At 44.5% G+C, this 14,689-nt stretch overlaps 1 protein-coding gene across 8 annotated transcripts in view; it reads right to left on the minus strand.

Moving 5' to 3' along the window:
* inpp4b (inositol polyphosphate-4-phosphatase type II B) overlaps window positions 1-14,689 on the minus strand; it is a 1,315,761-nt gene that overhangs the window by 240,005 nt on the left and 1,061,067 nt on the right. For all 8 annotated transcript variants that reach the window (XM_072495637.1, XM_072495635.1, XM_072495634.1 and 5 more), the window contains one exon: window positions 8,016-8,124. In XM_072495637.1, the coding sequence (XP_072351738.1) occupies window positions 8,016-8,124 (109 nt within the window). The remainder of the gene's footprint in view (window positions 1-8,015; window positions 8,125-14,689) is intronic.

Below are 14,689 nucleotides of genomic sequence, written 5' to 3' on the forward strand. Positions count from 1 at the left end.
ATCATTCCTCTATGCTTACGGAGTCAAAACTGGATCAACTCCACGAAGGACATCCAGGAGTTGCATGTATATATAGTTTTTTGAAGAATAAAGGGATTAAGGGTTATGGTGTTCGGGCCGGAAAGTGGAGCTGAAGCCACAAAAGATCAGCCATGATCTCATTGAATGGTGGAGCAGGCTCGAGGGGCCAGATGGCCTACTCCTGCTCCTAGTTCTTATGTTCTTATGTATGAAAGAGTTCGCAAGGAATTAATTCTGGTGGCCAAGGTTAGACTTACCGATTGAAGAAAGAATAGGTCAATGTCAGTCTTGTGCCAGGATACAGAATACACCACCTCTGCAGCCACTTAACCCTTGGGATTGGCCAAAGCAACCTTTGCAAAGAGTACATATCAATTTTGCAGGACCAATTGAAGGATATATGTTTCTGGTCAGAGTGGATGCAAATCCTAAATGGCCTGAAATAATGATGATGAAGTCGGCAACGACTGAAAAGACAATTGAATGGATGGACAAAGTATTTGCACGGTTTGGCAAACCGGAACAATAACAGGACTCCGTTCACATCAAATGAATTTGCGCACTGCCTTTGAACAATGGCATACAACATATAAAAACTGTGCCTCATCATCCTTCCACAAACACATAGGTGGAGAAGTTGGTACAATCATTGAAGAATGCCACTGAAGCATCAAGGGACAAAGGGCCATTGCCTAAGAGAGTCAACAAGTTTCTCATTTCCTACAGAAATGCTGCCATGCCCATGCAAACCTCACCGACAATATTGTTTCTAAAATGGATGGTGAGGACCAAGTTTGATTTGCCCTTACTGCCTGACACTACTATCATTGCAGAGCGACAACAACAAAATCAAATTACTCAGCGTGAACAGATATAGAAGATAAAAGCAAACCAAAAATATCCAGGATGCAAGAGGCTAATGAGAGTGAAGAACTTAATATCAGTAGAGGAAGAATACCAGAGAAAGTAAAAACGAACAAATCCCCTGGACCTGGCCTACATCCTCGGGTTCTAAAAGAGGTGGCTATAGAGATAGTGCAGGCATTGGTTGTGATCTTCTAAAGTTCCCTAGATTCTATAACAGTGAAGGAGATTTGAAAGTAGCAGATATTCAAGAAAGGAGGAAAGAGAAAACAGGGAACGACTGGCCAGTTAGTCTGACATTGGGGAGGATGTTGGAATCTGTTGTTAAGAAGGTGTTAACAAGGCACTTAGAAAATCAAAATAAGATAAGACAATCAACATGGTTTTATGAAAGGGAAGTTGTAGTTGACATATTTATTAGAGTTCTTTGATAATGTAACTAACAGGGTGGCAGAGTGGTTAGCACTGCTGCCTCACAGCGCTGAGGACCCGGGTTCGATCCCGGCCTCGGGTCACTGTCCTTGTGGAGTTTGCACATTCTCCCGTGTCTCATCCCCACAACCCAAAAAGATGGGGTTAGGTGGATTGGCCATGCTAAATTGCCCCTTATCTGGAAAAAAATTATTAGGTACTCAAAATCTATTTTTTTAAAAAAGAGAATGTAACTAACAGGGTAGATCAAAGGGTACCAGTGAATGTAGTATATATATGGATTTGGGGATAATACATCAACGTGTCTTCAAGATTGGCAAGATTTAAGAACAGCAACGGAACCAGGGCTCTGTCCAGGTTTTAAATGACCTGGCCTTCATCTATACTGTGTACTACTGGAACATCTGAACTTCTATATCTGTACCGACAAGACTAATTCATCTCTATGTGCCTTCTCCCATAGTGGAAGCCATTGCTTCTGGAAAAGCAGATAACCCTGCAACAGTTTCAGGAATACACCATTGGACTTTTTGATTCCAGACTCATTTGAAACTATAGTTCTTAATTTATCAGTGGCCTTTGTCCTGTACCTCTTTATTTCCCTTGTCCCTCTTTTATTGTACAAATGCAGGAAGGGTTAGATGTTGCGATCACCCTTCCACCATTTTGAATGTGTGTGAAATAAATTAACCCTACCTCGAGTTTGCTGTGGGGATACTGACAGAGGATTAGCTAGGAAGTTAGCTGGGAAGGACCTAAAGAGAGAGCTAAGAAGAGCCAGGAGGGGACATGAGAAGTCTTTGGCAGGTAGGATCAAAATTGCCCATAGTGTTGGGTGGGGTTACTGGGTTATGGGGATAGGGTGGAGGTGTTGACCTTGGGTAGGGTGCTCTTTCCAAGAGGCGGTGCAGACTCGATGGGCTGAATAGCCTCCTTCTGCACTGTAAATTCTATGATGATAATAACCCTAAAGCTTTCTATAGATATGTCAGGAATAAACGAATGACTAGGGTAAGAGTAGGGCCAGTCATGGACAGTAGTGGGAAGTTGTGCTTGGTGTCCGAGGAGATTGGAGAGGTCAGTATTTACACAGGAAAAATACAATATTGTCGAGGAGAATACTAAGATTCAGGCTACTAGACTAGAAGGGCTTGAGGTTCATAAGGAGGAGGTGTTAGCAATTCTGGAAAGTGTGAAATAGATAAGTCCCCTGGGCCGGATGGGATTTATCCTAGGATTCTCTGGGAAGCTAGGGAGGAGATTGCTGAGCCTTTGGCTTTGATCTTTAAGTCATCTTTGTCTACAGGAATAGTGCCAGAAGACTGGAGGATAGCAAATGTTGTCCCCTTGTTCATGAAGGGGAGTAGAGACAACCCCAGTAACTATAGACCAGTGAGCCTTACTTCTGTTGTGGGCAAAATCTTGGAAAGGTTTATAAGAGATAGGATGTATAATCATCTGCAAAGGAATAATTTGATTAGAGATAGTCAACACGGTTTTGTGAAGGGTAGGTCGTGCCTCACAAACCTTATTGAGTTCTTTGAGAAGGCGACCAAACAGGAGGATGAGGGTAAAGCAGTTGATGTGGTGTATATGGATTTCAGTAAAGCATTTGATAAGGTTCCCCACGGTAGGCTACTGCAGAAAATACGGAGGCATGGGATTCAGGGTGATGTAGCAGTTTGGATCAGATATTGGCTAGCTGGAAGAAGACAAAGGGAGGTGGTTGATGGGAAATGTTCAGACTGGAGTCCAGTTATTAGTGGTGTACCACAAGGATCTGTTTTGGGGCCACTGCTGTTTGTCATTTTTATAAATGACCTGGAGGAGGGCGTAGAAGGATGGGTGAGTAAATTTGCAGATGACACTAAAGTCGGTGGAGTTGTGGACAGTGCGGAAGGATGTTACAAGTTACAGAGGGACATAGATAAGCTGCAGCGCTGGGCTGAGAGGTGGCAAATGGAGTTTAATGCAGAAAAGTGGAAGGAATAACAGGAAGACTGAGTACTGGGCTAATGGTAAGATTCTTGGCAGTGTGGATGAGCAGGGAGATCTCGGTGTCCATGTACATAGATCCATGAAAGTTGCCACCCAGGTTGAGAGGGTTGTTAAGAAGGCGTACGGTGTGTTAGCTTTTATTGGTAGAGGGATTGAGTTTAGGAGCCATGAGGTCATGTTGCAGCTGTACAAAACTCTGGTGCGGCCGCATTTGGAGTATTGCGTGCAATTCTGGTCGCCGCATTATCGGAAGGATGTGGAAGCATTGGAAAGGGTGCAGAGGAGAGTCACCAGAATGTTCCCTGGTATGGAGGGAAGATCTTATGGGGAAAGGCTGAGGGACTTGAGGCTGTTTTCGTTAGAGAGAAGAAGTTTAAGAGGTGACTTAATTGAGGCATACAAGATGATCAGAGGATTGGATAGGGTGGACAGTGAGAGCCTTTTTCCTCGGATGGTGATGTCTAGCACGAGGGGACATAGCTTTAAATTAAGGGGAGATAGATATAGGACAGATGTCAGACGTAGGTTCTTTACTCAGAGAGTAATAAGGGCGTGGAATGCCTGCCTGCAACAGTAGTGGACTCGCCAACACTAAGGGCACTTATAATGGTCATTGGATAGACATATGGACGATAAGGGAATAGTGTAGATGGGCTTTAGAGTGGTTTACAGGTCGGCGCAACATCGAGGGCTGAAGGGCCTGTACTGTGCTATAATGTTCTATGTTCTATGATTAGATCACTCCAAAACTGAAGGGTTGGGGAAAATATGCCAGTTTACAAAGGGGGGAAAGCAAAATTCAAAACACTTTTCTGTTTAAGGACGGGTGGTGAGAGGAGAAATCGAGGTTGTTTAAACTAATCCCTCTCCTGTCTGTAACGTAAGAAAGGATACCGATACACATTGCCTTGGAGGAGGTGCAGCAGGAGCTTACTAGATTGATTCCTGGGATGCGAGTGCTGCGCTATGATGAAAGATGCAGCAGATTGGGCATATAACACTGGAGATTAGAAGACATCTCCTTGAAATATACAGGCTGGATTTTACAGGGGTTGTGGGGGGGGGGGGGGGGGTGTTCTGCCTTGGAGACCCATCAGTCAATTTTATAGCCAACAGCTCTGTCTTCCCACAAGCAACAGTGGGAACACTGGCAGAAGCCATGAGTACAGACAGTTCCACTATGCCTGGGAGCTCAGGTTAAGTCTGGGGCAAGTGGTCCCGGCGAGGGAGGGGAGTGGATGAGGGGCCGGGTTCACGAGGCCAAAGTGGAAGGATAAAAGGGGAGTATTACAAAGGGGATGGGGGGGGGGGGGAAAGGGGAGGGAGAGTGAGAGGTGAGAGAAGAGGGGATGTGTGAAGGAGGGGGGACACCTTTGATGCGCCAAAGGAGCTCACAAATTAGGTTCTCCCTCTGCTTGCATTACACCAGCCTATGCAACTAAAGAATGACGTGGGTCTTCTCCCAGCATGGCTAAAATATCAGCAGGGTTGGAATTAGGTCCTATTCTGGCTATTAATTTGCCAAATAAAGACCTCAATAGGCCCAAGGACAGGTGGGTAGGCTGATGACTTCCACTGTAAAAGTTCATACAGTTTGGCACCGGCAGCTCGATAGCAGGAAGATCACCAGCTGGACTTTACCCCCAGCACCCCACCATTACCTACCAGTTAGCAGATCATAAAATCCAGCGCACAAGATTCTGAGGGATACAAGCAGATTCTGAGGGAACTTGATAGGGTAAATGCTGAGATATTCCGAAAATATGTGGCTGGAGAGTCTAGACCTAGGGATTATGGTCTTAGTGTAAGGGGACAATTTTAAGACGGAGAAGAGGGGAACACTTTCACTCAAAGGGTTGTGAACCTTTGGCACTCTCAACCCAAGAGGGCAGTGGATACTGAGTCATTGAACATATTCAATGCTGAGATGCACTGACTTTTGGACTCTAGCAGAGTCGACAGAAATGGGTATTGGCCATAAACTGGAGTTAATGTCAAAGATCAATCATGATCATATTGATTGGCAGAGCAGACCCAAACGGTCATATACTGTATTTTAATACTGTATTTTATTTCACAGCATCATTTTTTACCTGGTACAGCATTATAAGGTTTTGTGGTGTAATAGACATAGGACTTTTCAATTCTCTGCAATAAGCAATGAAATAAAATGCAATATCACCACTGTCCAAATTGTACTAACATAGTGGCCAAAATGCTCCGACCATTAGGATTCACTTTTCCCGTCGGCAGCACATCCCTGCCCATGGGTTTCCTGGAAGACTGTGTGGCTTCAATGGGAAATCCCATTGACAAGCGGCGGGAGTAGAGAACCTCGCCAGCAGCGAATGCCGCGCCCCCGAGAAACACGTGGCTGGAGGGCTGGTGAATCCCACTCAGTAATTAATTTCATAGAACTGCAGAGCAGGTACAGCACAGCACATGGTACAGCCATTCAGCCCATATGGTCGGTGCCGGTGTTTATGCTCTACACCAGCCTCCACCCACCTCCTTCAGCTAACCTCATCAGAATAATCTTCCTACGTCAGACCAACCGTCCAGCCCATCCAGTTATGTGTGTTTTCTTTTCTTTTCATTCATACTCTGTTACAGGTAAAGATTAACAACCATGGAGCCATGGATTGCACATTTCAAAGCAGAAGCTTGTCCTCTGTTCTTGCATACCATGATACCAGACAAAAAAAAAAACTTTCAAAAACCAGAATAAAAAGCCGTATACAAATTTAATCTGAAGATATACAGAACACAAAATAAAAATAAACATGTTTCATGGAAAATGTTTACCGAAAACGCACCAGATTTTTGTAGTATTCTGCATTTATTGCACAATGAATTAGCTGTCTATTATTTTTGTAAGATTACTGTAACATGCTATGGTGGTACTGGCCCTCCCGAGTGCTAAGCTACTGGGAGTCTGAGTGACAGTCCCCAAGTGGGGGATGTTCCTCTTACCCACTTTGCCCAATGACAACATTGTCAGCAACAAAGGAAGAAATATCATTACAAAAATAACCACTTTCCCCTCCAAAGCCAACCAAGCTTACAGCAAGGACGATAAGACAGCCTGGGCGACACATACTTTCAGAACTGCTGTGAGCAAAAGCTTTACACACTGTGCTCTCTTTCACAATCCACAGATGATTAAATTAAAATCATGCAATCAGCAATTTCAACTATTGAGGAATATTACCAAGATAAGACAAATAGGTGGACGTTTAAAATGTACTATGGCCCTGATTTTGCCGTCAGCAGCAAAGTAACAGTGCTCATCACTGACCTGGAGGAAAGGTGCATGCAAAGTTCTATGTATTACTGTGGCGTAGTTTTCCCCTTTCCCAGCAGCAATTTAAATCTAGCGCCAAGTCCCAAGTGAGCATCATGGTTTGCAGCAGCAGTGATGTTAGCATGCAGGCAAGCAGCCAATCACATTTAAATATTTGCACAGTGCAAACCAGGAAATTAAACACAATGATACTGCTATTCAGTTAATTTTCAGATAGCAAGATAAATTATTGTGATTGAGTGAGAGAAGCTAAAGTAATTTTTGTGAAGAGAAAACTGAAGTTTCACATATAAAAAAGTAGCTTTTCAGGGTCAATAAGGGTGCTTAACAGTAATTATGAAGTTGTTGCACCATTAAGAACAGAGCTCACACCTTATTCAACAAGGTTCTCAAGGAGTGTTACAATGACACTAACAGCATGATCAGTGTAAGTTTTGGTGAATTCAGTAGATTTCTCATTGATTGCTTTTTGGGGTGTCTCAACAGCACATCCTCTGGAGATTTTTAAAATTGCTGACAGCAACATCTGTATCTCATGTTATTCTGCGCATGCACAGACTCCTGAGTCTGGCTAAGGAAAGGCCAGGGAGGCGGTGGGCATTGCAAGACCAGGCGTTGGCATTTTTTGAAAGTAGAGCTTTCAGGGGGGGGTTGCCAGTGCCCAACCCCTCCAGCAACTTCCAGGATTTGCTAGAATTTTCAAAGTAAGGGCAGTGTCAAGAACCTGCTCACCTGGAATTAACTAGCCATTAAACTCCTTGAGGAGCTGGTTAACAGGCCAGGGAGGGCCAAACGGCAATTATCAAATTGCAAATCACTAAACTCAAAAGTCTGGTGCACGTTAATGCACAGCTGTTGGTTCAATTCAGGGAGAAATTTAGTGTTTTTCTATAATGAAAAGTTTTGGGCACTTGGATTTGCTCTCGATTAGGCTCGATGCCTTTTGGTTGGCCGTTTGGTTGGCCGTGCGCAATGAGTTTGCTGGCCCTACAATGGGCTGTGTCCTCTCTTCTGTAAGGGAACGCTGCCGTCTGACTTTGACACTTGAGCTCCTAGCAAAGCTTGAGGTGTCTAATTGGATGCCGAACTCCCCCGCAGACCCAAATAGGGCATTTACATTTGATGATTGCATTGTATGAACAACGCAGATGTGGCGTGAGATAGGGACCCAGAAATTATCCAGATGTTGGATACACAACCCTGAATTTAAAACCAAGCCCCAGATATTCCAGTCAGTTTCACTGCGAAGGACACACCCGCTGGCATTACCACCTCAAAATCTGGACCAACTGGAGGAAGCCGATTATAAATAAAGCAAATTAAATTAATCTGATCCATGTAAAATACAACCAAGTAGTTACCCTCATTTATGCTAAGCGGTTAACCTTTTACTTACTTCCTTTTTTCTCCCTCAAATCGGTACAGTTGCCTGCGGAGACCTCCATTTCGAAACCCGCGAATGTGCGCTGCAGGAGCTCCAATCGTAACAACGTCATAAATACCATCTAATCAGGAGCAAACACAAGAAATAACTTGAATTTCTGACATTGCTTTTCCTTTCAATGCTTTCATTTGCACCTTGTTATAGTAGACTTGGCATAGTGTGATGTGGCAGCATTAATTAATGATCTCAGAGTAAAGGCACCTCTAGGTAGCAGCGGCCACAATGTGATTGAATTTTACATCAGTTTGAAAGGGGGAAGAGTGAGTCTAAGATGAGTATTTTAACTTAAATAAGGGCAACTATGTAGGCATGAAAGCTGAGCTAGCTGAAGTGACCTGGGATAGGAGATTAGAGGATAGATCAATAGAGAAGGGGCAGCACGGTAGCATTGTGGATAGCACAATTGCTTCACAGCTCCAGGGTCCCAGGTTCGATTCCGGCTTGGGTCACTGTCTGTGCGGAGTCTGCACATCCTCCCAGTGTGTGCGTGGGTTTCCTTCGGGTGCTGCGGTTTCCTCCCACAGTCCAAAGATGTGCAAGTTAGGTGGATTGGCCATGATAAATTGCCCTTAGTGTCCAAAATTGCCCTTAGTGTTGGGTGGGGTTACTGGGTTATGGGGATAGGGTGGAGGTGTTGACCTTGGGTAGGGTGCTCGTTCCAAGAGCCGGTGCAGACTCGATGGGCTGAATGGCCTCCTTCTGCACTGTAAATTCTATGATAATCTATGAGAAGCGGTGGCAGACATTTAAGGGGATATTTCTGAAAATACAGAATAAGTATATTCCTACTATAAAGAAAAATTCTAATGGGCAGACCCACTGCCATGGTTAACTAAAGTTAAAGAAAATCTCAAAATGAAGGAAAAAGCATATAACTGCGCAAAGATGAGTGGCAGGTCTGTTGGTTGGTCAGAATATAAAGAACAGCAGAGAATGACTAAAAGGTTAATCAGGAGAAATAAATTAGTGTATGAGGAAGCTAGCTAGAAATGTAAAAATGGTTAGTCCGAATTTCTGCAGATATTTAAAAAGGAAAAGAATAAGTGGAGAGAATGTTGATCTGCTAGAGAATGAAATGGGAATTGGTGGTAGATAATAAGGAAAGGGTAGATGAAATGAACAAGTATTTTGCTTCTGGTTTCACTATTGAAGATACAAAAGACATTTCAGTAATAGCTGTAAATCAAGAGGTGGAAGGGAGAAAGGAACGAGGTGGAATCCCAATCTCTAGGGAAGCAGCACTGAGGAAACCGGGGCCGGTTCAGCTCCGTTGGCTGGACAGCTGGTTCGTGATGCAGAGTAAGGCCAAATAGCGCGGCATCAATTCCCGTACCGGCTTAGGTTATTCAGCAAGACCCCACCTTCTCAACCTTGCCCCTCGCCTAAGGTGTGGTGATCCTCATGTCAAATCACCACTCATCAGCTCTTCCCCTCAAAGGGGAAAGCAGTCTATGGTCATCCGGGACTATGGGGACTTTACTTAGCAAACTGATGGAGCAGCAGGCTGCCAATTCTCCGGGTCCTGATAGACTTTATCCTCGAGTCTTAAAAGAAGAGGCTAATGAGATAATAGTTGCGTTGGTGTTAATTTTTCAAAATTCATTAGTTTCTGGAAAGGTTCCATCAAACTGAAAAGTAGCAAATGTGAGTCCTATAATCAAGAAGGGAGGGAAGCAAAAATATGGAAGTAGAGGCGAGTTAGCTTGATGTCTGTTTTGGGGAAGGTGCGAGAGTTGATCATTAAAGAAGGTTATAGCTGTGCATCTAAAAAACTCAAGGTAATCAAGAAGAACCGGCAAGATTTTGAGAAAATGAAAACATATTTAACCAATTTACTGGAGTTCCTTGATGGAGTAACATGTACTGTGCATAAAGGGGAGCCTATATTTGCATTTCCAGAAGGCATCGGATAAGGTGCCACATCAAAGGTTGTTGCAGAATATTAAATTGCGAAATCCTACCAACTGTCCTGGCTTGAGACAATTCACACATCTTTAACCTGGGGTTACCCCTATCACTGGATCTGTAAAGACTTAATTACCTGCAAATGTTCGCATTCAAAGCATTGTCTTGCATCTTTGACTTTGTCTATATATATGTTTCTAGAACAGCCGTAACAGCCTCCCCGAACAGGCGCCAGAATGTGGCGACTAGGGGCTTTTCACAGTAACTTCATTGAAGTCTACTTGTGACAATAAGCGATTTTCATTCATTTCATTTTCAACATACCTCTTCATTCACCTGAGGAAGGAGCAGAAGTGCTCCGAAAGCTAGCGTTTGAAACAAACCTGTTGGACTTTAACCTGGTGTTGTAGGACGTCTTACCGCGGAAAATTAAAGCTCATGGTGTAGAGGGTAACATATTGACATGGATAGAAGATTGGCTGGCAGGCAGAGGCAGACTGTCCATAAATGGGTCTTTTTCTGATTGGCAGGGTGTGGCAAGTGGAGTCCTGCAGGAGTCTGCTGGGATCTCAGCTTTTAAAAATTTATATCTATGACTTAGATGAGGGGGCCAAAGGCATGGTCGCTAAATTTGCCGATTACACAAAATAGGTTTGGAAAGTATGTTGTGAAGAGGGCATAAGGAGGTTGCATATAGATTGAGTGAGTGGGCAAAACTCTGGGTATGGTGTATAATGTGGGGAAAAGTGAAGTTGTTCACTTTGGCAAGAAGATTAAAGAGGTAGAATATTACTTAAATGGAGACAGCTGCAGAATTCCAAGGTGCAGAGGAATCTAGGTGTTCTGGTGCATGGGTCACAAAGTTAGTATGCAGGTACAGCAAATAACTAAGAAGGCTAATGGAATGCTATCCTTTATAATGAGAGGAACCAAACATAAACGTAAGGCGGTTATACTCGAGTTATACAGGGCATTATGAGACCACATCTTAGTGTGCAGTTTTGGTTTCCTTATTAAAAGGATATAAATGCACTGGATGTGGGTTGTAAGAACACTATTAACGCATCCCTCTGCTACTCTTGCTCATGTATTTGCTTTGTTTGGCCCTTGTTTCACACTGTAACTAATCACTATTTGTCGATGTACTTTATCGATTATTCTTTTTGTCCACTGTGTACATACTGTGTACATTCCCTTGGCTGCAGAAAAATACTTTCACTGTACTTCGGTACATGTAACAATAAATCAATCAACCAATCAAACTTATGGGGAAAGGCTGGACTGATTGTGCTTATTTCCACTAGAGTATGGAAGAGTGAGGGGTGACTTGATTGTAGTATATAACAGGGTTTTTCAAGGTGTGGGTCGCAACCCACGGCCGGGTGTCGGGAGGGTCGCAGAGTGGCCAGTCATGGCGTTCTCTTGGTGGTCCCGATCGCGGGAGAGGCATCCAATGGCCGCTACCAGCTTTTAAATTGAGAATGCCCACCGCAAAAATGGAGGGAACTCTTCTCCATGATTTCATGCCAAAAGCACGGAGGTAGAGCGCATGACCAGCTCACTGCTGCCACTTTTGTCCAGAAGACTGCATCGTTCGCATTTAAAAGCTTTTAAATGCTAATGATGCAGTCCTCCGGACAGAAATGGCAGTAGCGAGCTGGTCATGCGCTCTACCTCCGTGCTTTTGGCATGAAATCATGGAGAAGAGATCCCTCCATTTTCTAGGTCCTCACCTGTGACATCACATTAAAACATGCCACAAGTCCATGAGGCTGTCAACATTCTGGAGCAGCATTCCGAGGAGTATTCAGTATCAAGTAAAACAAGCATTTTGTTGCTATTGCCCTTCACAAAGGGCGAGGTTGGATTTTCCATCCTCACAAAGATGAAGATGGCAGAAAAGAACCGGCTGAACTCCGCACTTGATATGTGCATTGCCCTCTTCTCCATGAGATCGTGAGGACCAAGCAGGCTCACCAGTTGCATTAAATATAAGCGAAAATGGTGTGTCGTGAAGGTCGGCTGGCATGGGTCGCGAAGGTCGGTGGTTGGTAAACGTGGGTCCCAGGAAAGAAAGTTTGAAAACATTGGTATATAAGATCCTAAACGGTCGAGACAAGGTGGACATGGAAAGGATGTTTCCTCTTGTGGGTGAGTCCAGAACCAGACTGCACTGCTTTAAAATTATGGGTCACCCTTATAGGGCAGAGATGAGGAGAAATATTTTCCCTCAGAGGGTTGTGCGACTTTGCAACACTGCCTCAGAAGACAGTAGAGGTGGAGGTCATTGAATATTTTTAAGGTGGAGGTGGATAGATTCATGTTAGACAAGAGAATCAAAGACTATTGGGGGTAGGTGGAATGTGGAATTCGAAACACCAACAAACCAGCCAAGATCCGATTGAATGGCAAAGCGGGCTCGGGGGAGGGCTGAAGGGCTTACTTCTGCCCCTATTTCGTATGATCTTGGCAATGGATTCATAAGGATAAATCACCCATTGAAGCAGGAATCACATTCTAGAAAAAATATGCAGATGGTGATTAATTTGTGCAACAAGATGAGTGTTCTCCATGATGGCAGCACATTTAATGTCACAATATTTAACATTCTCTGCAAAAATGCCAATGTCAAATATGCAATTAGTTCCCAGATTTATCTGTGACAAGTGACATTCTAAGTGCCTCAAACCAACTGGATGTAAATTAGGGTCAGGATATCTGAGCCAACAGGCTTGACAAGAAAAGAGGAACAGAACAGCAGTGACATACAAGTGAGGCTTCCTGCTTACTGTTTCCTTCACAACTCTGCTGCATTGTTTAATCAGATCTTAGTCAAAACTCTAATTGGCAGTCAACTTCTAACCAGGAATACAAATGTGATTGAAGACGATACATTAGTTTTGGAACAAAATTCAACAAAACAGAGTTGAATAAAGACACGGGGAGTCCACACCGAGTAAAATTTTAAAATGCAGTTTTATTTACACTACGATATATACATTGCCCAGTAGAACCCTACTGGGTTCCTGTTTGGTCAGTGCCCTGGCCAACCTTTTACACAAAGGTTAGTAGATATTTCCCGCCACTCACTGGGGAGCTCGTACTTCACACAAGGACCATGGGGAAGATAATCACACACCCTGTAGGATATTACAAGAGGTGTTTCTATTTAAGCTCAATGCTGAAATCATAACTGATGTGTTGTGTAGGCTGGGTCGATGTGGACTGCACTTGAAGCAGTGTGGCGAGAGACAGACCTCCAACACTTGATAAAATGCAATGCGATTTTATTTAACATTGAAACTATTATACATGTTCAACTGTGGGTTGACACTATGCTGACTTGACTGGAGACCTGATACTAGCCTATTCAGACTTACTAGCTACCACATGGTGTTTGCACTGGCCAGCTCACTAACTCTGACTGTCTCAGAGGCTGGGTCCCGAGAGAGAGCGGGAAAACTGGTGCCCTCTGGCTTTATAGTGGCCGTGTCCTGCCTGGTGATTGGCTGCTCTGTTCTGTGCGCTTACTGGTCATCCTGTGTGTCGATCACTGCCTGTCTGCACTCCATTGTATGCATAGATGTATGTTATGAAATCTCCCCCCCTTTTTTTTCTGTATTGTGTGTGTTGAGATAATAAATATTAAGGTGCATGTGCGTGTGGATGTGTAAATGTGCGTGACTATATACAGAATGTGCTAAAATGACCTTATGTACACAGGAAGGTGTCGCAAGTGCAGATATAGGGCAGATGAAACGGTAACAATGATATTTACAGAGGTCAAAACGATAAGACAACACAGTTGTGCAAAAGTTCAGTCTATAAGTTTAGTCTCTGCGGCGGGCGACAAATTCTGGTTGACCGCCTCAAGGGTGGATCAGGGGCTGCCTGCACTTGGATAGGCGGGACCGCCGCCAATGCGCTGGTCGCAGATTGCTAGCAGATCGGTGGCCTCATGGTAGGGCACATCCGGAGGAAGCATTGTGTGAGGCGGGACATCGGGGTTAGGTGGCAGGCGTGGAACTCTGCGCAGCGCCCATCTGTTGCATCATAGGAAGGAGTCATCAGCCATGCGGACGAGGAACAATCTCGAGGCCACTTGCTTGACCACCACAGCTGTGGCGGACCAGCTGCTGTCAAGCAACTGCACACGAACACGATCAGTCGGGTCCAGCTCGGGGAGATCCGTGGCATGAGCATCGTATGCTGATTTCTGTTGGGCCCGAGACTGCTGCATCTTTTGTGTGACCGTGAGATGGTCAAGGTCTGGAACATGGATGGCTGGAACCGTGGTTTGCAGAGTGCGATTTAATGAGCATATGCGCGGGAGACAACCCAGTGGACAGTGGGGATGCTCTGTATGCCAGCAGCGCCAGGTTGAAGTCGGAGCCTGAATCTGCAGCCTTGCATAGTAATCTCTTGACGGTGTGGACCCCTTTTTCGGCCTTCCCGTTTGACTGCGGGTAGTGGGGCCTGGAGGTTACGCGACGAAAGTTGGGGCACAATCAGACCATTCCTGGCTGTAAAAACAGGGACCGTTGTCACTCATCACCGTGAGCGGTATCCCATGCCTGGCAAATGTTTTCTTTGAATGCTTTAATCACTGCCTTAGACGTGAGGTCGGACAGTTTCACCACTTCAGGGTAATTGGAGAAGTAGTCGACCAGGAGGACATAGTCACGCTGTAGCCATGTAAAATGGCTGACTCCCGATTAGAT

The sequence above is a fragment of the Scyliorhinus torazame genome, chromosome 3 (genome assembly GCF_047496885.1).
Source record: "Scyliorhinus torazame isolate Kashiwa2021f chromosome 3, sScyTor2.1, whole genome shotgun sequence".
In the NCBI taxonomy this organism is placed as follows: domain Eukaryota; kingdom Metazoa; phylum Chordata; class Chondrichthyes; order Carcharhiniformes; family Scyliorhinidae; genus Scyliorhinus; species Scyliorhinus torazame.